We start from the raw sequence: 25,540 nt of genomic DNA, 5'->3' as shown, positions 1-25,540 counted from the left end.
CATCACAAAGTTCCTTTCAGTCACATCGGAGGATTTTCTTTCCTCTTTACCCAACGCACGTTGTAATCTGGAGGATTTCTTGACCGTTCAGATCTTTTCTTGGCTGCCACCGTTTCCCTTTCTCTTTTGCTGCCATTTCTAATCGACTATCACAAAGTGGAAATTTCAAGCTGGAAGCATCTTGATATGCGCCTCACGTCTTCCTCTAGTTTGTAAGCATCAATTAACCAGTTTGGACTGTCAGTTACTGAGAGGAGTCCAGGGTTGTTAAGTGAACGTTTATGTGTACCGGCATTGGCCAAGCTAACAAAGCCCTGAGTGTTGCACATTCGTATCCTTGTAAATATTTATCACTGTAATCATTTTCGATAACTGCTACATTCATGCTTTTATTTCCTTAATTTCATTTCAAAAATTAACTAAATGTGGAAAACGTCCAAACATATGCACGCAACTGCATAAAACAACCCCGGGATGTTGAAAATAAATTAATAAATCAGGTGACATTCTCTTTTGGTGCAATAACAACCCAAACCCCTTTGAAATCACAGTCATATTCACAGCACATTAAGTATATTGTATCAACATCGCGGCACATCCTGAGAAACACCACATTCAGTAACGGATAACACCCACACACATAATCTCCCACATCAAAATGAGAATTGTGAAGCCGAAAAAAAGTAATTTACAGGAGATATAGTGAAAAAAAAAAAAAAGAAGAGGGTAAATATGTCTTCTTTTAGAACATATGTTTAGCATTGAAAAGGTTGATGACTGCTTTAACAGTCTACCCGAGGCCTATAAAGGACTTCGGTTTGATTTTAAACTGCTCTGTAAAAGTGCGCTGGAGTCAGCTAAAGCTAAATCAAGGCCACTGGGGGAGGTTGGTTAGCCACTGCTGATTGCATTGTAAGGGAAGATGTTTCTCTGGTGCTGTTCCCAGTGCTGAAGATATCCACCAGCACACCGTCAGATATTGGGTCAGCAAAATTCTCCTTTCACCGCCTGAATACATCTCTGCACAGATTATCAGGGATTTGCTTTTCTGCATTTAATCTATTCCTGGAAAGCTAATTTATTTGGGACATGAGTTCAACACAGCTTGTTTATCTATAAAATTGGGTGACAAAAGCACACACATGCTCCTCATAAGCTCGGTCAGGTGCGAGTTTTATTTGGAACCTTTAACAACCTGAATGCAAATTAAATATGGTAAAACTGGCATTTTATTAGCTGTACGTGTGATTAGGTAGTCTTTTATGAACAAATCCATTCATGAATCATTTGAAAACTGAGCTTATTATGGAGGCAATTATGATCTGAGCAACTTCAATAAAAAAGAAACTTCTACAAGGACACTGCTCGCTGTAGTTATTCAGTGAAAGTACTGCCTTCTAAAGGAGTCCAGAGTTAACTGTAAAAATACAAGAAATAAATTGTAGAACAGTGGAACATACTGTACAAAGGTCAGTCACAGGCTGAGAAGAACTACTGATGCACATCTAAGTGGAGTCATGTTGTAACCCTTGCAGTACTCTCTGCTGCAAATTATCCAGAGCACAGTACCAATACCAGTATGGTTATGGTACTACAGTGGGTGACTGCAAAGTGCATTTATGAAGTATAATGTGTCTGTGTGTGTGTGTTAGAGCTGTCAAAATGTATGCGATAGTGCAGATTAATCCATCATCGTGATTAATCTCATTAAACTTTTCAACATGTTCAACCCATCTGCTATTCAGAATGAATGTAGGTGTCCACAGGATCCATCAATTTCCCAAGCTTCCCATTCATTGTCTATGTGAAACACACCGCGGTGCAACACACCATCGTCCAGCAGAAACTTGCCAATGTTATGCAAATGAGACGGAGCGTCAAGCCCAACGCATTACAAAACTTTCGTAAAACGTCTAAACTAGCAGAGGGGGAACCAAAACGAGGACAGATTCAGAAACTGGACAGCTTAATTCTCGCCTCGACTGTTTTCATAAACACTTTTCGCTGAAATGTTTTACTGATCAAAGAGAAAATCTATGATCGAGCAGTTTGAACTCCACAAGGAGCAGACAACCCCCAAGTGATGAATCTCCTCTCGGATAACGTCAACAAGTAATCAATGCAAATAAATATTTGTAAGGTTTTTTTTTTTTTTTGGTTAATGTGGACCTGTTGAAGGTGTTTAACAAACATAGTAAACACACATGCAAAATCAAACAGAATTAAAACAGATTAAAAAACCTGATATTAAATCGTGATTAATCGAAATTGATCCACAGCAACCCTTCAATTAATTTGATTTACAACAATATTCACACCAACTTCAAGCATGAACACAGGTTCAGTTGTGCTTCAAATATGTGGTCAAGCAGATTTAAAATCAAACAGCAGAAGGTTGCTTGAAACAACAATAATTATCACTTTGAAGAATTGTTTGGGACTGCTCCATTTTTTATTTTAGCTTTTCATTTTACTCTGTCACAGTGTTCTGGGACCTTTTGGAGCTGATTAGTGCTGCTTACTTGCATCAGACATTAATTCAGGTTGTATACCTTCTGCAAAGCCTTCAGGGTGCCTGTAATGAGGATGTGATCTGTTTCAGCATAGTGAGTTATATTATCAACAATGAGAATAAAAACAAAACTCTCCGAACACTCGCAGACACACATATACTCACTTTGACTTTGTAATTTAAGACAGACAAAAATGAACTTTTTTTTTGGTTGCTTTATTTTATTGTAAATGGGACTATAAAACTGATGAGTACAAATAAAGAAATAACAAATGCATAATGTATGAGCGATTGCAGCAGGAATGCAGAAGAAAAACTGTATCAGCATGTTGCCGGTTTGTTTTTTTTCTCACTAAGACTTAATTTCTCAGAGAATCGGCTCTTTTGAGTAGATGTTCTCACGAGCTAATGACAAAGAACAGATGGACACAACTGAAATCAAATCAAATTACTGCTATGACATGTGTCATAATTACAGATATGTATCATATAGATCTTTATATTTCAATATGTGCTCTTTGCAATCGTATAATTAGGCAAATTGATGACATAAATCACCTCCCTCCTACAACAACAAATGAAAAAGAAAAAAGGAGAAAACCATAAAAAATACAAAGAAATTACAAGATGAGGAATTATGCTTGCGGTTTATCTGACTAATACCATGAACATGAATATAATCAACTATACACAGAAATACAGAGAGGAAATTATAATAAGAAAAAAAAAAGAAATACATTCAGCAGATGGAAAGGAAATGCTTAAACATCGCATACTTCTTGAAAACTTGCACCAAAGAAAAGTGCTGAACAACCTTCTCCTTGACTATTTGAGAACACATTATGTTAGAAATTATAAAAGATGGGCAACCTTTTTGGCAGTGCACTTAACTGAATTTATCAGTGGCTTATTTTTTTCCCCATTTAACACTAACATGACACATTTGTATGTTTGAAGCATCGATGTTTTTTATTTTTTATTTCTACACTGTAAAATGACTGAATCAAACTCCTGCAGGACAAAGTCTGATCAGCTTGTTTATTACTTGCTGTACCATTGAGCATCATAGTCTGTATTTTGTAAATAAATAATATAGATTTAGAAATAAAAATTTTTTTTATAAAGCTTGAAATGTGTATTTCTTATATATCGAGCCTCATGCATTGATTATGTCTCTCAACAGCTGATGTTTGATCCTGTTAAAGAGGAAGTCGTGTTTCTTGAACCTCCTTTCAGTGTTGCCATGTTGGCTTGGACTTGGATGTCTGCAGATTTCCTTACATTTCATTTCACACAAACGTTCTTGCATGTTGAATTTTGGGTCCGATCAAAGCCAAACACAAATTGTAGGTGCTAATGGTATCTAAGCTGGATTTAATGTGGGAACACGGGAAACAAAGGCGGATTACCTCAGACAATTAAAATTGACAGGAAGTAACTGCAGTTTTATATGTGGGCGCATTCATAAGTAGGAAATGCCTACAGATGAGAAGCTAAAATAAAATTAGAAACTCTATACTTGGTGTTGTTGCTGTGCTTTTTGCTTTGCTGCTGGCTTGACTGACTTTTGCGATGCAAAGGTTTGAAGCCGAACAAGATCTGGTGACGGCAAATGAGAGCGATTGAGCCGCAAAGCCACAAGGAAAATATCTCCTGCTTTGATAAGTGTTGAACAAAAGCTGCACCAAGGCTGTGAAGAAAAGTTACCCCGTTTGGACGTCCTGGTGGCAGAAAGCCCTCCTTCCATTCCAGGTGGGTGAAATGTGCGATTCCCTTTGCTCAAACTGAAAAACAAAGCTTTGGAGAGTGACCAAGCGCTTTGTTCAGGCATGAATGTGGTACGTTTTTCCAAGTCACTCCAACAGAGGTGATGAAAGAATGAAATCCTCTCTGTTAACATACTGAGGAGAATCTTTTTAGGTTACATTCAGAGGACATTAAGATACAAGTGTCAAAATATAGTGTGTGCTCAATAATAATGATTAAAAAGAATAATTTCAGAGATAAGAAAACAACCTCACAAAGCTCTTAACCTGGCGAGGAGAGCCTCGACATCTGACTCTCCGCTGGTGCCACAACTGCTGACCGCAGGACTGGAGGACGGGGGTTGAAGGGCCGGACGCTCTTCAACCTCCATCTCTTTTTCAGTTGGTTTAAGTACCTCTCTGTTGACCACCCTCTCTCTGTCCAGGCCATAGCAGTGACCTGGGATGTTCCTGTACCTGCGGCCCGACTCTGAGCACGCAGGAGCCTTGGCCCTGGCTGTGGATGGATGGGCCTCATACTCGTTATGGGCCTCCTTGGCGGAGGGAGCTTTCACCGCCGCTGAGCTCGCATTTATATTCTGCCGGGAGCGGGACCTTTGTAAAGGTGCCTTGTTGTTTTCTGCGGGCGGGAAAAACGGAGACAAAAACAGTGAGCATCGCTAAGAGAAGGAGGGAGGACAGTGAGAAGGAGATGATGCGTGACTGACTCACTAAATGAACGGCAGCACGGAGGTTAATCAGATTACATGTCAAATTACAAGCGACACAAAGAGGAGGAAAGAAAAGCAAGTTAGGGTAAAGAATATGCAGAGCACACACAAGACAGGCGGCATCAAGCAATAATGTTTAAGACTTTAGTGGCGCATATGCATGAAGTAATGTGGATACTCCAACACCACGGCAGTGTACAGCATGTATACACACATTGATGAGGATACATTTTCTGCAGCCGTCTGTGGCATGGAGCCAGCTCGATATGATGAAATGGATATAGCTGATCAACCACAACAGAAACTCAATAAGATTGTATGTTGCCCTTTTCCAATCTCCAAGTCTCTTTTCCTTTTTTACCCACCCCCACCCTGCTCCACCTCCCCTGATCCCACTATCATCATCCGTTCTCCTTTCTCTGCGCTTCATCTCAGCGCTTTGCCTCTACAGTGCTCCTCTTCATCTCTCCTATTCTTTAAAACACATTGCCAGACAGACAGAGGAACAGAGCGACGCCCAGATGCCAAGATCAGACCTACGTTCTGAATTATAATCCCTCTGAGTAGATCTTAGACTTCATCATCAGTATGTGTGTGCTGGAAGGAGAGGGTAAATCCATATTCATGTGACCTTGAGCGTGAGGCTGAGAGGAGTGGCGCCGGGAAAGACACCACTGCATTTAAAGTTTCCTGAGCCTGAAATGTCTGGCAAACAGGAGTCAAACACACCAGAGCAGAACAGAGCGACCCGCTCTGTCAGCCAATCGGTAATGAGTTTGGAGCGTGGCCAGTCAGTCATGACAGTGTGTTTTATGGGCTGAGCTGACGAATGACAAGGAACGTCCCTGAACACAACCTCTGACAAATAAATAAGGATAAAGGGGGAAAGAGAGCAGACAAGAAGGAACTGACTGAAAAATTAAGCAAAGAAAGCCGACGATCACACACTCGCACGCACACGCGGGCACACAAAAGCTCGTTAGACAAACAAGAGGCAGTGGGAGGATTTTAAAGGGATGAAATGAGTGGAGTGTGCTGCCATAGCACAGCTGAAAATCCAAGTCTCCCCTCATTATCTAACCCTTTCTGCTCCCTCTTCCTGTTGCAGCAGTCTCTGTTGTAACACATGACAATTATTTCCCACATTCGATCCTTTCCCACCACAATTTCCCTATCACATCCTGATTCCTCTGTCCTCCCCGTAAAAACCCGTCATCTGCCCCCATCAATTCTGCTGCTTTCTGCTCGGAGGTGCCTCCTCGCAAACACACATTTACAAATGACAGTCGCAGATGTGGAGCTCACGATGTGAAAATGATCCATCGTCTTATCAACTATTTGCATTTTTGATGCCTTGTTTATATATTTGTGCAAATCTTAACTTCTGGTATATTCAACAGGAGGGGGGAGTTGAATCCGGTATCATTAGACATCCGAAGTGACGAAAGTCAAACACACGAATATCTGAATTTACATTTGCGTCATAATTGACTGGAATTGATTAACATTTTCATTATTTTCAGCCCTAATGATCATTTATGGAAAAACAGACGTTAAAAAGAAGTGCCACGCGCACATACAGATTTACACTTCAAAAAGAAATGGAAAAAACCCACACTTGAATAAGACCTCTTATCCAAAAGTGTGATTCTTTTCTCCCTAACAGGGCTCTGGCCTTTACTGGTGGACATGATCAAAGTGCTGGCAAGTTCAGTTTCTTCTCACTCGGCCCGCCTGTGACACCTCGCTGCCCCTTCCTTTGAAGCCTCGACGTTTCTCAGCATATGCCTTCAACTAAGATCTAAAACACATTTGAGAGATGTAAAACATGCCTCATCTCACAGGTTGCACTCCTTTAACCAGCAGCTGACAAAGGTTGTACCAGAGAACGATTCAAGTAGAATTTAACTGTGGATGGCCGTCGAATCTGAAGGCGAAGCTGGCGTCTTTAACTGAGCACACGCTGCGATGACCGGGGTTGTGTGCTTATTCCTCTTTGACAATATGATCGAAGGTTTGTTTAAAAAAAAAAAAAAAGAAGAAAAAATTCATATATAAAATAAAATCGAAGATTTACTCGGTACATTTCCGTTCAGCTTAAATTTGATATTTAGTTGTGTTTCACCTTTTATTTCAATTGCCTACTAAAACTGCCACATTATCAATAATTCAATGAATCACATTGATTTAGCAATGCACTCCTATAATACTGGAAGCTTTGAGAAGAAGATGAAGAAGAAGAAAAAAAAATCAAAAAATCAATGCAGCCAGACAAATCATCTTTTTTATTTCACACATTCTGGAAGCCGACTGTCCCTTTTCCTCACAATGCGACTCAGCGGCAGACAGCTCCGTCATAAATTCGGCTGTGTTATGGTCGTAAGCAGCCAAAAGAGTGACCAGCGTCCAGCAGACGCGAGGAGCAGGACAAACGTCTCCACCTCAGAATCTCCAGCACTCAAATCAAGGCGACTCAAGAGACGCCATTTCTGGCAATTGGTCAGAGTTTGCACAGCTCCCTGTGGAGCTACAAAAGAGGCTTCAGAAAACATTTGTCCACATATGGACGAGGGCTGTAAATGCACTCTGACAAAATTGGGGGACTTCCTTTTGAACAATCAGCCCCGGCCAGAAGGCCAATACTTGGGACGGTCTCCAAAACGGATGCATTTTTCTCTTAAATCTTGCCAACTGGGTATTGTTTACCTCGATTTTAGGATCATTGCCATCCATCTAAATCGAGCTCTTTAAAACACTAAATGGGAGCATGTCCTTGTGAATAAAACAGCTTATTGCTCCAGTTATTGCCTTGTGAGAAGAAAGTGAGTTTTCTTGTTTTTCTAAAAAAGTAAGTTGGTGACGATACATTTAACCGGCTTTTAAAGGTTTAGTAAGGACAAAAATCGCTTTATCATAAGATAGTAGATTCTGAGAAAGTTTTTCTATCACGGGTAAATATGTGCAATTTTTGTACCATATATACAAGAGCATACAATCACCTTTTGATTTCGAACGTACATTACCTATTGGCAATATATATATGTGTATATTGCAATATGGAAAAGAAATGGACTTGACATTTTGAATAGCTCTGTTCTAAAATAATGTGAGTGGTTTTATAAATCGGTCACGATGTTGACCACTGTGATCATCTAAATATTCCATACGGAATAAAAGAACACAGTCTTGGTGATCCAAACATATTATATAATAAAAATATTTAACGCAGTGTAAACACAAAATTATTTTGAAACAAAAATGCAAAAATGATGCATTTTCACTCCAAGCGTGTCACATAAACAGGGCCTAATAGCTGATAAATCCCATTTCTGTTAAAATAAACACTCATGCAAAAGTGTTACATAAAAGAAACACTCATTTGAGTATTTTTCTATCTGTGTGTGTGAGTATGCGTCATTTATTTTGATTAACATCACATGTTCACTGATGTGAATTTTTAGCATGCAAACAGAGAAATACTAGTATTCAGGTGAAATATTGTGCAGCTCTTAAAACGACTCATCTTCACACCTTGATGTGTTGGCAGCTCACCGAGAAACTTTCCAGGCTCAATATTAAAGAGTGCACAAGGCATTCCTTTATTCCATCTGCAAATACCAGCAGGAAGGAGTTTACATTATCTCGGGTAGGATCATTTGCCTCATTTATCTTTGCTGCTTCTCCTGAGGCAGATGAGCCTTTAGTCATTTCTCTTCCCCCTGCTCTCCTGGTGTTTGGAAAAGTTTAGTTGAAGCTCGGGAGTCTCTGCAGAGAGACAGAAGGTGAAGTCACGGATGCAGTCGTGCTTGCCTGTCTCTTCCTTTCTCTGACTGCAAAAGCAATACTGCCAAGACTGCGGGAACCATGAACTCATCTACATGGAGTGTTGTTAAGAGGTTGAAGGGAAACAGACAACACGGGAGAATGCCCGTCTCCAGGCATTCTCATGTGTAAACCGCTGAGCCCAGTGTGATTGTGGCAAACTAGCAGTCTATCACAGTCAACAGTCCGACGTCGTCCTTTACTTCGCTGGAAGCCAGACTGGAGAAGAGAAACAGTTGAAAAACAATCATAAGAGAGCTGGCAGATTGAGTTTGTTGTGCCTCTTCTTGCTCTTAGCTTTGCTCCAAAAAAAAAAAAAAAAAGTGTCTTTAAACTGTGAGTCTCAAAGCTCACAGCCTTTTACCCAGCGACTTACACTGGCTGTGCTGCAGCGTAAGACAAGCAAAAACTCAAACAAAACAGACTAATCGCTCTTCTGAATGGTTTGGAAATATCATTGGGAATTTTCAAGCGGGAACCATGGTGGTTTATGTCTGACAGGATGGCATTTTGCAGTAACGTGAAAGGCCCTGTCCAATAAAGAAATGGAACCCCCCCCCCCCCCCCCCCCGCGGCAATTTTTTTTTATCTGCAAATAGCTGCAGAGAGGAATTCACATTTTCCTCTTGTCAGATCATTTGGTCCATTTGCATTTGCCACTTCAAATACAGATGCAGATGAGCCTTTCCTCTCATCTCCCGCTCCCTCCCCTTCTCTCCACTCTTATGAAGTTTGCTGCATTTGATCACTTTAAGAAGCGAGTAGTCAAGCAGACTCACAAAAATACAGACAGCGAAGTGACTTTTTCTCTCTCCAGAGTGACTGACACAACAAGTTGAAGTTAGCAAGATCAAAGACACGTTTCTACACCCGCCATAAATCAAAACACCGCTAGCTGGCTTGGCAGGGCACGGCATGTTCTGTCTAATGATGACTATTTCGCCCCATTTCTTCGCATTTACAAGTGAAACATTTGGGGCCAGTTTCCAGATTGATGTTCAGGTCGTATTCAGAAACTCAATTAGATTCGTTGTGAAATACACTTGGTATAAAGACTCAGGTTTCAGTGGCTCCTGACCATAAGCTGTATAAATACGTACAGATGAAACAATTATATGTAGGGCTTCATGATTAATTCTTTTACAGAATTACACAAAACAATGCTTGAACCATCTGTCACTAAGTGTAAATTACAGATGCATTCTTTGGTGTTTGAAAACAGGTGCAGTTGTGTGGTGGTTAGCGTTCTATCCCCATGGTGTGTAAATGTATCTGGTTCCAGTGCGACGTGTCCAGGATGTGCCCTGCATTTTTCCATGGTCGGCTGGGAACTCCGAGTTGGATAGAGTGATGTGGTTGGCTGGAGAGAGATAGTGGGTGATGTGCTGTTAAAAGCTATGATTTCATACAAAAACAACTGGGAAGCGTGAAGAAAAGCCAGAATCTGGAGCTGCATGGTGTCATAAATGTTTCATGTCCCCCCCCCCCTACGTCCAAGTCTTTTAAAAGGTAACAGCCAGCAGACTGCTTGTTAGTGTGCCTGGGAGTATTAGACTGACTGTAATTAAAGATCATTACCTGGCAATACACCAGTCACCAAAGGTTTGTCCCTGGCTTGTTTGTAGTAAATAACTATGTGTGTGCAGAGTGGTCCATCTCGCTTCTCTGTCACGTAGGGGAGACGTCAAAACAGCATGCAGGATTAAAAAAAAAAAGAAAAAATGAGGAGAAGCGACGAGCAATATGCCGAGTTGAAAGAGCACAACAGCAGAAGAAATGTAATGATGACTGAGAAGATGACAAGGTGCACAGAATAAACAGCATCAAGATGGTGGCATGATTTGGAACCAATGATTGTAATTTGGACCTGAAAACAGAGTTTTCAAGAGAAAAGAAAGAGAAAACAGAGAGAGAGGAGGGATGGACTGTTGGAAGAACACTATAACAAACCCTATGGGTAATGTGAAAAACAGCACCGGTATAAGAAACTGAGGCCTGTCCTGCTCTAATGCATATCAGAGTGTTTTCCTTTGTTGAGCTGTGATTTTCCTCCGTCCTTTTCTGTCTCTTCTCTCGCACATTTAACAACTCCTAATATCTTTGTTGAAATGCAGACAAAGTACATCCTAATCTTGGTGTAAAAGCAGCATAATTTGCAAGCTTTTTAGAAGGATATGCCCCAGTCTGTAGATTATATGACTGAAAATGGCCTTTGATTTTGTGTGTGTATGTGTGCATGCGTAGCCAGCAGCTAGTTGAAAAGCCGCGAAAATCAATCGTGACGACTAACAAAAAGTTATTTATCAAGCAAAAATACAGCCGGCATTAACTGTAGCTACAGATTGTCAACGTGCCGCTTCTCTCTGGTTTGTACGTTAGAAAGTTTTTGTTACAAAAAAAAAAATATATTCAAACTGGGCTCCAGGAACTTGTGGTGGGATCTGTCACAATTCTCTTTAATAATGTAAGAATCATGTAATCTGTAAAATCTCAAAAAATAATCTACAGATTAGTTGAGAATAAAATACTAATTAGTTGCAGCCCGAGAGGGATGTATTACACCCTACTAGTCCTGCCAAAAGCACACATTTTGATTAAGTTACAGTGATAATCAGTCCAAAAAGAGAAGCATGTTGGCCCACCACAATCCTCAATTTGGTACAGTTAATTTGTAAAGGCTCTAAGCAACTTTTGATATGCTTTGTGCTCCAGAGTTCTTTTTCTGGAAACGAAAACCCACAAGTTATAACTCAAATTTGAATCAGATGTGTGGGAAATAAAGGCTCTCCCCCTGCTATTTCAGGCTTCAAAGTAACCTTACACTTGAATATGAACCAGAAATGCTGATCAGAACAGCACCTTGTCAGATACATTGAATCAGATGTATGTGTTATGTGTGTATGTATAGGGTGTCTATAATTGGACACAATTTGTGTTTATAAAATATAGCTTTAAATGATTATTTATATAGATTATTTCTGAAGGGTGTGTGTGGGTTTGTTTGTAGCAAATGATTTATTTTCTTTATACGCATCTTTGTTTTCTATGTTTTGGCATGTTGATGAAATTAATTAATGAAACAAAAAGTAATCTGTAATCACAGTAAGTGGAGCTTGAATAAATGGTTGAAAAGACGGGATCTGGGGGACGGTCCTTGGACATTTATAGGTCACTCTCTATGACTACAAGCTAGTAAGTACGCTTTAACTGGACATGGCAAGTACCTTTGCACAAACATAGGCCCATGTGCATATAGACAAAAACCATATAGACAGCATCCCACCTACGATCTATAAGCAAATATGACATATTAAAATGCAGCGGTACATGGCAAAGTGAGCTGGAAGTTGCTAGTCGTGTTAGGGGGATTTTGATGCCAGAAACCGATAAGAGTGATGTGAAGAATATGAAAAGGCTGAGCTGGATGTCCCTCAAGTCCTCTGCCCCTCAGTGAGAACCCCAGTCACTGTGAGGTTCAGCGGAGCATGACATTACGTTAACACGCCTTGGTGCGTCTAACAATGCCTCTAAAGTGAGCCTGGTTCCCTATCACTAGTACTGCAACTCTGCACTCACTACTGTCTCGCATTGTATCGGATGGTCTGGTGAGAATACAGCGATAATCCAAAGCCTCTGCTTTAATGGACCCCACAAGCGATCTTTTCATTGTCAAATCTTAAAGACACATCAGTAACATCGCCTCAGCAGCGTTTCCAAACAGTTCGACAGACCACCGATTCAGATCAATATAAACCGTGTGCAGCAATTTGCTATGGTACATCATGACAAGACTATGATCTGAGGGAAAGTAAATGAATGCAATTGATTATGTGAGTAATGCAGTCTTTATTACCTAGATCAAGCAACTTAGAAAGATTTAAAATATAAAAACAAATCTTTACTGGAGGCTATAGTCAGCAATACAAAAAAGGCTTTATTTCTTTTTCACAATATGAAAAAATACATCTGCCTGCATTACAAAGAGGACGTACACCTGGCAGATGGCTGCAGCAACCCGGGCCCTTCGTCCTGCTTTACGCTAATTATGTCTACATGCAGGGTAATGGACTGAGGATGTTTCCTCATACAGGGACCGCATCATTTCCTGGGATCTTGCCTGTGTGTGTGTGTGTGTGTGTGTGTGTGTGTGTGTGTGTGTGTGTGTGTGTGTGTGTGTGTGTCCCACATATACCGAAAGCAAAGGAGATATCAGGCACAAGCACAGCAAGACAACCTGATGGACACATATCACTGCAGAGAGCTAAACACATACACACAGACCGAATGAGCACGGGCTATTTCACTGATACAGGTGTGTAGACAGTGTACTTTACTGCATCAGGCATGAATTAAACATGTCTTGGTTTCAGGCTTTGCTAGCTGTTGTTGTTTGTATGGTTACTGCTGGTAAATATCCCCCGCAGTCGTAGTCTAATGCATATGTATTTCCCCTCGGTGACTTCACACTAACTAAGGCTTTCTATCAGCTGCTTTCTCCAGCAGTGTACACCTGTCACACTGGGAGAGGAAAATATTGATCCTTCACACGCCTCCAGACATGAAGCTGAAACACACTTTCAAATGCATCCTCAGACACACAGACAGGTGGAAGCACACAGCTCTGTTTACTTGCAATCTGCAGGTGACATGGATTAATAACCTCAATAACCAAGAGGAAGTTTATGTGGAAAAACGGATGCACAGCCAATAGTCTGTACAAAATGACTACAGTGGATCATGAAAGCGAGTTGGGCATAAGTAAAGCATGCGTATATTCACTACCAACCCTAGATTGTCTTTGATAGCTTCACTACTACACCGTCTTAGATTTTTTTTAAAAATCCACAAACTTTTATCTGCTCTATTTATAGACTCATACATTTCAGAAGAGGCTCAGTTGTGACTCAAATTGCTTCAACATCCAGGTATGAGATATAGCAAGCCATGTGGCACCTCTGGTGTGTAGATCCTTTAATATTTTGGTTTTGGTGGCTGTGTGTTCCTCGGTAAGACATGGTTCACATTTTTACTCGTGATACTAAGAAAAGCACTTCTTTTGGCAAAAGTTCCAACACTCAGATAAAGATTAGTCACATTTTTATTGATAACCAATTCATTATCCACAAGGATATTTAGCAAAAAAAAAAAAAGGAATTTAATCTGCGTGACGTTATTGGTTCACGCAGAATACAGTATAGGACAGAATCACTTTCTGTCTTGGCGTTAAATTACCAGTGATTAAATATGTCAGCCTCCAATAGAAGACTTTCATTCTTTGAACCTTTTGTATTCCCACTGAGGTGTTTCTTTTTTGCCATTGTTTCGGCTGCCAGCTGAAGGGTTGTGTTTAACACTCAGGCCGATTCTGACAGCTCTCAATATGCAGGGCCAGTCCTGCCAAACAGACTTATGAATTCCAAACAGCCTGGAGTCATGCTCCATATTTCATTGAAGTTGAATATTTAAAAAGATCAACCCACTCAAAACCCTATAAAACCTATCGTTCTGGGGCCTTGTGTCCTAAAAATAAAATCGCATCTGCCATATCGCATTACAGAAAGCCACATCAGCCTCCATCTCTTAACCATTTCCTTCTCTCTGTTCCCCTCTCTCTCTCTCTGACAAAACCCATCTGGTAACCAGCCTGTCCCCGTCAACACAGGTTTCCCTCTTTCAAACAACTGTACACTTCTTCCTGCCTCCTTTATCTCATTTACTTTTCTCTTCTCCCTTGTTGTCTGAAAATTGTCTGCAAAGTTTTTTTTCCTTCTTCTAGCTTTCTGCTGCAACTGTCACCTCTCAGCTGTCCTTCAACCTCATCCATTTTGAGAAAAATCACACAGACCACCAGCTGGAAAAATGGTTCTCAATTTTCTTCCTGCTGCAGGATAAAGCTGGTTTCTTATTTCAAAAAGTGAGGAAGATTTGTCACAATACAGCAAAATTAGTTAGGACAGACTGCAATGTCTGTGACAGTCGCAGACATATCAAAGCAGTCTGGACTTATTTAAAAAAAAATAATAATAAAAAAAAAAAGGAAAACTCAAAATTGATTAATCAAAATGTGCAGCTGAAGTGGCTGGGTGTGAAAAGATGATTTACAGCAACTCTGTTTGGACTTTGCCTGGATAATGGTGATAACCAAATAACCAAGTTATCAATTCAATATTATAAATATACTCATTCAAATAAAATGGCGCTCATTTACTCCTCCAAGTCAAATTTAAATGCTAAAAAAGACTGACTTCAAAAAACACAGATCTGTCTTCGGTGCTGTACAAAAGGTGCAAACAGTTGAGATGCAGACACCTGAAGACTCTAATGATATTCTCTATTACTGAGCTCATTTATTTATCTTTGTGGAGACGTCAGATTACTGAATTGATCATGTGACCAGTAATATATATATATGTTACCTGATCAGAACAAAACAGATTAACACAGATATTCTTACACAAAACTGATGTATTTGTGCACCGATACCAGTTTATCTGCTATATTGAAATCTGCACATGTGTAATAAACCCTAGAAGAAGACAAAATACAGCAAACATGACATGCAACAGCAGAAATTCTACACAAAGTCATATCTGGAATGAAGAAGAGACCTTACGCATAGCTTTGTTTAACAAAAGAAATGGAGTCTTCTGAAACGAGCAAAGTCTTTCCAATGAAATCACTCTTGCGGCTCACATAAATGTATAATATCTGGTAATCACAATTACTTGATTACCCCCATTTTGTAGGATTGTATAGTTATGGAAACAGGCTCATTATTTCAATTATTATTGTGAAGATTGTCCAAATAATGATTTCTGTATAAAAATAGGTTAAATACAAAATAACAGTCTGCTGGAATCGGCCTAAAAAAATTATATAAAAATGAAACTACTGAGCAAAATATTTTGTCAAAATTGAAAGCTCCATTTCCAAATGAAACCCAACAAATGTAATTAAAAAAAAAAACTATTTTAATTTACATAATTGAAGTTCTCTGGTGGAAGCCATGCTTAAAGAAATGTAAAATAAATATGTAACTAGTCAAAGAGACTTGAAAGATTGTGTGATACACTGATGCAGAATACTGTATGTGATCATTGTCCCAACTCATTTAAATCCAGTGATATCATTGTATTGTTGCAATAAATAATGGCAGCATTTAGAAGGAAACTAGCTCGTCCTAAAAAATACAAATAAACAAAAGCGTATTTAATTCACATTGAATTTTACAATATGCAAATTCTTTGCTCCCACTTGATTTCAGATATTTCATTTGATGAATACATATGACACACACATACAAAAGCCTGAGGGCAGAAACATGTGCGAGCAGCCACCCACAAGTTGGCAGGGAAAAGAATTTGATCAAATCAGCTTCTATCACAATCAAAACGAAGAAGGAAGCAAAGGATCATGAAAACATGCTGCACAGCTGAATGATGGTAATATTAAAAAGCAATATCATTAAAAGGGTTTTTTCTTTTGCATTTAAAGCTGCTCTTTATTCAGCGGTTTGAGTCAAATCTGAGAAAAATAAACGGCACTCATCCACAATATGCATGACATATAAAAGGAAAATACTGCATAAGGTAACAGGGCATTATTTCATCAAGTCCAAAACACAGAATCATGTGACCAGTCCATCACAAAACTGACACACAGTCACACATGTTAACATTCAAGTCCTGTAATGGATTCACAGGGAGAACATGCAAACTCCAGACATGAAGGCCAACATAAATTCAATGAATGATAACAGTGCAAACCACTGTGGCACATAACACAGAGTAAAGATGTATAGATATGCAAATCAAACACTTTCTGCTGTTATTCCAAACTAGAAGACTTCCATAGATATGCCCGAGCTCTTTGCTGGGAAATTCTAATGAATAAGTTGAAAGCAGAGAAATTATAATTCCCTGCCTTAACTGATGATAAAAGATAGCAGCAAGCAGTGAGTTGACATTACGACTTAAAATAAACCATCACAAACATACCGGACATGACATGGAGGCGATGTATTACATCCCAATCTGGAGTACGGTTGAAAGGCTTTGCATGCGTACGGCACACCCGGGTGTGGTTTGGGCATCCTGCTGAGAATTAATTTTGAAGAGCTACGTGTGTGCAAGCACGGGTCTGTCTATTTCTTTTCAGCTGCTTTATTCTGTGAGTCATCAGTGAAAAGAAAGCAAAATACACATGGCACCACCACAGTGCTTTGGGGTAATATTGCTATACTCTCCTGCAACCACTGGAGCTCACTGACATATCAATGCAATTAGAGTCATGGCTGTGTCCCAGTGAAGGTCAGCTAACACCACTCAGACTAACAGAGAGAAACAAAGAGACAGCAAGAGAGTGAGGGAGGCAGTCTGAGAGGAAACAAATTAAGTGACAGGACGGCATGGCTGAGTTTTGCTCAGCCTCTGTCCAGGGGCCTCTTCCTCAAACTCTCACACTGGCCTGGCAATTAAAAATACATGCATCAGTGGTCGACGCCACTTTCCGAAGAACATATAATCATACATTTGCACAAGCCACACACATGTAAATGGACAAATCTGCTCAGCACAGTGTGTGCAAAGAAATGCCTATTGTGTTTCATATTCCCTGCACATTTCGAACCGACGGCACAGCCAGCTTTGTTGCATTGTTGCATTCAATGAACCTCTAATCAATGTTGCAGACAAATGATGCAATGAAAAAGGCGGCTATACATATCATGGCTCAGGGGAGCACGTTAACCCAATCACCTCATAAGGAATGGATCTTCCCAAAGAAAGCTGTAGTTCATCACACACCCAAGGCCCTCTGCAAGACAGACACCAGTAAGCACAAGGACAGTGGTGCTGATGAAATTGGACCATATTGATTTTAATCAATAGAGGGTTTGAAAGGAGGTGCATGCCCTCCCGAGACGACGGAAGATGTTTTAATTGTGGAGCCGCATTTTGTAGGCAGTTGTTCGAAAATACTCAGGGGATGGCTTTCAAACTGAGTGGGACCCGTGGCACTGACCTCAGTATATGTGTATTGCCAGATATGTGCCGGCAGTAAATGATTATTTTAGTTTACTGTCAAAGCATGTCAAAATTTTTTTTAATAAAAAATCCAGTCACTGTTTAAGCATATCTGCGTAATATCTGTGCATGTATTGATGGTTTAGCACAAAAGCATCCTTAGCAGATCTGACCTGAGGGAAAAGTGCAGCGCTTTAGTGCAAGTGTGTCATCCATCTCATTCCTTCTGAGAGCTCCCATGGGGACCATAGCAATCCATGTTCCCTTCAGACATATTCGATGTCTCACCAGTCCACAGAGGTTGCAGCAGTGTGGACAATACAATGGGTTAATATTGGAAATGGCCTGCAGAGGAACACTGCCAAAAAGGTTGCAACTTGGTTGAAGCTTTGATTGAGAGGGGGAAAAGAAAAAAAAAAAAAAACGAGGCATGAAAATAGAAAACTGGGCAAATCCATACATTCAAGGGTCACAAAAGAAGCAGCAGATTTTCTAGCTGACCTCGAGAAACATGTGAAGCAGATGTAGAGCAGGGGGTGTTTAGCATGTGGGGTAATGTTCTGCTTCATACATGGTCATGCTTAAAATCAACATCTGCCTTCTTGTTGTGGATGAATAACAAAATCTTGAAAGATATGAAAACGAACGTGTGCGCGTGTGTGTGTATGTGTGTGTCCGTCCTTGCGTGTGCATACACAGACAAAGGAGGTGTCACGATTCACCAAGTGGAATCAATGTGCTGGGCTTAATGTCTAAGATACAGCTGCATCGATTCAAACTGGTTGAATCAGGGGCAAAGCTGGGAGGGAATCGCAGCCGAATCGATGCAGGTATTTCTGCATCAGAAAAGCCTGACGTGACGCCCCCCACCTTTTTAACACAGCTAATCATGACTGTTATTCTGTGTTTCCTTGTTCTGTATCTGCCAGTCTCATCATCAGTGAAAGTTCTGATCATTACTGCCTCTTGCTCAAAGGCAAAAGGGTGTTAAAAAAAAAAAAAAGACTGGTAACTCTGTGCTCTGTTGCCCTACATGGCAGTTATATTGACAGGGCTTTCGGTTGAGCAAAGTTATAAAGAAAATGAACTTTAAACATTTATTCAACTCAACTCTGACACAATGCTTAACATTATGTGAACTATTTCAATAAAAATATTTGCAGCACTGGCATAATGATTCCCAGAACTGCTGTTGCTTTGCAATTGCAAGACAAAGCAAATACAAACAAAGGGTTTACTTTTCAATCAGGACTTTTTTTGTTGTTGATGAAATTAAAATGTATAATTAATATTGCATTGCTCAGGTTAACTGGCAGAACGAGTACAGTCCATCAGTTCTTCTTCTTGTGTAATTGCAAATATCTTAAGAGACATAATCAGAACTTCACTTACATCATAATTTGAAATTAATTTCAGAAGCCATTCCTATTGGATTTAGCTTCCCAAAGAAGTATGACACCGTTAGTGCCTTTAACTCTCTGTCCTGTCTGCCATGATATTTCTTCAGAGCCCACAGCTGCTGTTGTCTGATCTGAGGTTCCTGGCCTTATCAACCTGACCGGTGTTTGTGTGTTTGTTATTCCTCTGTGCAGTGCTTTTCTTTTCTTGCTGTCCTCTCACCCCGGCCGGTCGAGGCAGACGGCTGCCCACCTCTGCGTCTGGCTCTTTCAGGTTTTTTCCTGTTTAAAGAGAGCACTATCCTCCTCGGTATTGCCAATGCCATAGTTGCTGAATTGTTGGGTTTTCATTATTTAAAATTATAATCTCCTGAACTTATGTTATTTGTTTCGACTCTAATAAATTGCGATTTTTTAATATTTTTTTTTAGACGTAAATCAAAGCAGTGGCGTAACATGAGATACACACCTGTTTTATAAAACTGCACAGTTGTGCTATTTATTCTGCACCGTTAGATATACAAAATAACACCTAGACGTGTGTTTGTTTTCTTTAATCAGCCAATGAAGAGAACAATGGCTCAGTGTGAAACATCAGAGCATACAGGAGCGCCTGCAGCACAATCCTAGTTGTAATTATCACAACACCAATCAGCAGATACAGGCGAGACAAACACAGGAACAAAGCAGAAAATCGAGGGGGAAACAAACAGTAAATAACTTCAGAAAGAAGACAAAGCGCCATGACAGCATGCAACACCCTCTGACTGGGAACAATCAGGGAAGCTTTGGTGCTGTTGTCAGTTGCTTGCATTGATCAGACAGGAGACATAAAACAGAGGGTGAGAGCAGGGCTACCTAGGCCCGCATGAGCATGTCTCTCGACTGTTTTGGAAAGTTACTTAAACAACAGTTATTTCCACCGAAAACTGCCTCATTACGATTGCATACTCAGGCCTGAGTATTCCCCATATATTACACATCACATTCAAACAACACCCCCACCAACAAACTCAAAACCACAACCTCCACATTTACTCAAAAACAAGGGCATATAGTCGAAACGAAAACACACAAAGATGCACTTATTTTAGTCTGGTGAGAGGTGTACTTTGCATAAGTAATGGCACAAACAAAAACAATGCCTCCTGCAACTAGTGCACGGGGCTACAGGACTGAGGCTGACGGCAGGTATTTATTGGCGAGACATCAGCTCAGGCTAAAAACAAAGATTTTCTTGGTGAAAACATGTTAGTAACTGGAACAACAGACCGCAGCAGAAGCAATTATGCAAAAATGCAGAAGTACTCAGAATACAATTCGGCTTTCAAATAGGGGGAAACATGTATTCCATAAATTCTACAACAACACGCAAAAGGAGTCGGCAGAAAGAACATATAGTGGGTGAAAATGTGGCTGATGCTCAATGCCTTTCAAACAGAATTGTTCCGTTTTATATATGCAGGTGACCAAATATTACATTTACATTCTGGTCAGGTCAAGTGTATTTGTTGCGACCATTCGCTGCTAATCAGCTAATTTAACTGCGAAGAAGATAACTTGTTAATTCAGTTGAGTGACTGGCTTTATCCAAGTCTTTATGAATGTCTGCTTCTACTTTTTCTAACCAGACGAGCCAGTGGAGCTCTGCTATTGATCGCAGACCTGCAAATATATACGGTATTTATTCTTTTTTGTCTGTAGGTTAATTGAAATGAACAAATCCATTCTCACCAGCAGACACCATTCATCACAGCAATCCAGAAAACTGATCTCCTGATGGCGAGAGTTTTGCAATCAGTGCTGCCTCCCACACGATCAAATGCAGTAAACGCAGGACAAGGAGACTGAAATTCAAATGATAAAATTTTGGCATAAAGACAGTGACGGTACGGGAGGTAATGTGAAGTGGCACGATAAAAAATCGACCCTGCTCGTCGTGAACTGTGGCTTGCGACACATACATGACTACAATTACAGTAGTCACTGCAGTAATGCTGGGCTGTAGCTCTGGGCATGCACAAATCAGATTTTGTTTGTACTGATTTCATATCTGCCAAAACATTTGGCGAGGAGGCCAAGCTTACATTGTTATTGGAATTGCTTGAGTCTGGACATAATCAGACATCTCTAAACCCAGAAGGAAGATAACAGGAGAAGAACCGGCTTACATATCCGGTAGAATACTGGGGTGTTATCCTGTTGCAAAGCATACCCACATTCGGGAGTGGTTTACGACAGAAAAGACTAGTACATATGTAATGGGATGATGATGATGATGATGATGATGATGATGATGATGATGATGATGGAGCACAGTGGAGACTGAATTTGCTTTAGCTAATGAATAACCCAGTATAAACAAATCTTTATCCTGTTTGACTGGAAACATAAAGGTTTGATCTTTATGACCAGTTCCAAATTTAAAACAATTATAACTTGAAATGCGAAAGATCCATTAACACAAAAAAAGCCCCTCAAAAGCACATTTATATGAGAACTGACATTATACCATTCCATGTAAATCATATATTGATTTAAATGGCAGCAACACATTTTAGTCTGAACACAATGTTCATCATTGTTTAGCATCAACTATTCTTAACAATTGTCTGCAAGAAGCTGAGAAACCAGGAGACAAGTTACTGGAATTTTCTTAAGATCAATGTTGTTCTGTTCCTCCTTGCTTCATAACTGAAAAACTTGAGACTGCAGTCTGCAGTGCAAGCTCAGCACCAGAACTGTGCTCATTCACTGCATCACTTCAGAGGCTTATGAACTGTACATTGATAACAAGTTGGACGGTCCTGCTCCTCTGTGATCCACAGGACAATGTGTCAATGGTTCTTCAGACATAATTTCCAGTGTTGATTCATCGTTCATCGGAGAAACAGAATAGTTTTCCATTTAGCCTTGACCATTTTTAAATGATTTTTGGTCCGGAGCAGACGGCAGTGATTCTGGATTGTGTTCACATATGGCTTCTTCAAACAGCTATAAATGGCATATGTGGATTCCGTGATGAACTGTGTTGACAGACATTGATTTCTGGAAGTGTTCCTGAGCCCTTGCTTTGATATCCAGTAGAGAATAATGGTATTGTTTTTAATTCAGTGCTGTCCGAGGGCCTTGAGACCATGAGCGTTTGTAGAGTACAAAAAAAAAAGTTTTGCTATTATACACTGTAGATAGTGGGACCTTGAAAAGATTGGCAATTCTATGTTGAATAATATTCTTTAAATATTTTCCACAATTTTTAGATGGAGTTTTTCACAGATTTGTGATTCTTTGTCTAACTTACTTCAGAGATATTGTGTCTCTATGAAATGATTCATTTACTGAAATCCATTGGCAATTATCTTAATCAGTTGTCAAAAGCTACGAAAGCAATTTTTTTCTCTCCACAAAATATCAAAATAGCTCTCGCAGCATCAACAAAATATTAGTTCTGTTCGAAATAAAATATTATTCACAAAATACTTAATTTCTTTTTTTTATTTGAATGTAACAGTATTTGGCAATTGTCCATTTCAATAAAATGACTCCAAATACTACTCTTGATCCCTTTTATTCAACCGAGGGTCACAGGGGGTTCTCGTCGACTTCAGCTGACAATGTGCAAAATGAAGGGTCCACCTCGGAAGGGTAGTTGATCCATCACAGACTTAATGCTTGTTTCGATTCAATGCTTAACCAATGAGGGCACTGGGCCCACAATCGAACAGAGGGTATTCTCACTGTGAGGTGAGACAGAAAACCACAACATTGTTGTGCAAAAAAACCAAAAAACAACTCACAACAAAACGTAGACTGCATAAGAGAGGGTCAACTGATGACATCATAAAAAATGTGTTTAATTTGATGGCCGTAACAAAAATATGACAAAGGGTGGTTATGTAAGATTGTTTGGTTGATTATTCAAACCAATTTACATCGAGCCACAGTATGTTTTAATTAAAGAGGAGTTATTTTACCAAAAGAACAAAGTTTGCTGTGAAACAAAGCATGGCTATCCATTAGTCTGCGCAAATCATTACTTGAATAACACACAGTACTTTAATTCCCCTGAGGTTCAGTGTACAAAAATGTGCACATATTTTTGTAGTCCTCTCTGCACACATACAGAGAGGAGCATTTCCAGCTCTGCTTTTTTACCACGGAGACTTCACCAAGGAAGAAATGTGAGTGCAGGCTTAATCCTAAACCTAATTTCACAACTTGACCGAATGACAACAAAATGACAGGAGAACACAGTGAATTTTAGAGCACCGATACCATTTCTAAACACTGAAATGTCTTTTCTGAATATCATTTTGGAGGCTTTACAGGTGTCATATCATCCATTTCTTACTCTGAGATTAACTGAAAGTGTCTGCTTTTAAATACTGCTTTGTAATGACCAAGGTGTGAGTGGAATACATGAGACTGGAACAGGCCCAGTACAATCAGCACAAACACCTTCCAGAGCTGGTCTGTGGCTACTTATTGCGTACTGACATGGGTGGGTGGAGGAGGAAAAAAAAAAAGAGATATTCTTTGTAGAGCTCATGTTTCTCACTCAGCACGTACAGAGTCACTGCTGAGAGTAAAACACGTGGGATAAAGAGAAAGAAGAAAAGAAAGCCAAAGTAAAAGGACATTTGTGGGGAAAAAAAAAAGTTATATTTGGCCTTTTCCGTTAGTGGTAAGATGGGTGCAGCATAACTAATGCCATTTGATAGCAAAGTGCATGCAAATTCTGACAGTTTTATTTTATACATCCGTGCAATAGACACTTCCTTCTGTATACATCAATTTGCTGCTCACCATAGCAACAGGAAAGAAACACCTGGCACCTAATATACAACTCTAGCTTATGAATCCTTTATATCGGACTACCTGGATCTCATTACGATCTGATTAGACGACTTGTTTCAAACAGCTGTACACACGCCGTATTGCACTAGTAAAATGGCCCCAAGACACAGACAAGCATACACAGACACGCATCATGCTAATGTCGAGTCCTCTGTGGCTCCTTTTTCAAAATGCTGCTGGCATTTTATACGCAAGGACTTTGACGAATCCTGACAGTATCTCCCTTGTTACTACTCCAACCCCCTCCTTCCTGCACCCCTCTATCTGTCATGCAGGAGGTGTTTCAGGAGCACATGGGCAAAGTACCTTTAGAGCAGGGGCTTTGGCATTTGTATATACTGACAACAAGGAAGAGGACGACTTCATTGTGCTTCAATTGGACTTCAGACTAAAAGACATTAGGTGGCTGAATGGAAGCTAAAATTATATTTATTTACTTACTCAATAATTAATTAGGTTTATTCTAAAGAAATGGGGAGGCGTTTATGGACATTCGTCATACACATAAAAGAGATGCTTTATATGATATGGCAGAAAGGAGAACAAGAAGGCACAATGTGGATAAAATGTCTCGTACATTTTATCCACATTGTGCCTTCAGAAAGGAATTGCTTTCCATCATTTGTATGAATATGGAAACCAATGAGTGGGAGAGTAGAAGAAGAATGGGGGATGCACACAGTCTGAAAAAGCACCACAAGGAAGGAGAAAAGGGGAATGGGATTTATTCTCACCTGTCAACAGCACTTAAGGTCATAAACACATACAAAGCTTCTGCTTCAGGGCCCTGGGACAATATTGGTCATGCTGTGTGTGTACGTGTGTGATGAATGATTCTTCACGTTTATGTCGTTTGTCATCAGGGTGTTGACCATGTCAGGACCTGGGTTGAGTCTAATCCTCCTTGAGAAATCACAAACATATGGCCACCACTCCTCTGCCTGTCACTGCAACACTGGTGCAGAGGAAACCGTTCCTGGTGACAGTATGTGCACCTCACCCCGAACAGGGGTGAGAGGATGCCTACTAAAAACAACATCCCTGCATTTTGAAATCGGCATCAAAGCACTCATTCACAGCCGACAGCAGAACAGCCTATAATCATATCATCTTTCGGGTAACATACAGCAAATTATGCCACAATGAAGACATTGTGCGAACATTTCCTAATAAACATCTCTTATTTCACCATTGCAACACTTTGAATGGGGAGATGATGCAAGCCTAACAGACCTAATGACTCAAAAGACAGAAAGGTAAAAATGAAGCCCCCTTTCAACTGTGGATCAAAGGAAATGGGGAAAATAACACGGCAAAATGACTTAATTCATCAGCTCCATGAAAAGTTTCCGTGAAGGCTTAGTGTCCATATTTAGCCTCTGTGAAATAAATGACAACAACGAAGTATGCTGAACAGTGTCGGTGTAGAAACGGCTCCAGACGGCCGAAAAGT

General features: G+C 40.0%; 1 protein-coding gene across 1 annotated transcript in view; it reads right to left on the bottom strand.

Moving 5' to 3' along the window:
* Window positions 1-2,727: 2,727 nt before the first annotated feature.
* LOC308126859 (protein diaphanous homolog 3-like) overlaps window positions 2,728-25,540 on the bottom strand; it is a 161,005-nt gene continuing 138,192 nt past the window's right edge. The window contains exon 28 of the mRNA XM_080491547.1: window positions 2,728-4,897. Coding sequence (XP_080347673.1) covers window positions 4,530-4,897 — 368 coding nt within the window. The 3' untranslated portion in view covers window positions 2,728-4,529. The remainder of the gene's footprint in view (window positions 4,898-25,540) is intronic.

Source organism: Lipophrys pholis (assembly GCF_963383615.2).
Source record: "Lipophrys pholis genome assembly, chromosome: 2".
Classification (NCBI taxonomy): Eukaryota; Metazoa; Chordata; class Actinopteri; order Blenniiformes; family Blenniidae; genus Lipophrys; species Lipophrys pholis.
Note: the sequence above shows the minus strand (reverse complement) of the source record. Positions and strands in the feature narration are given on the sequence as shown.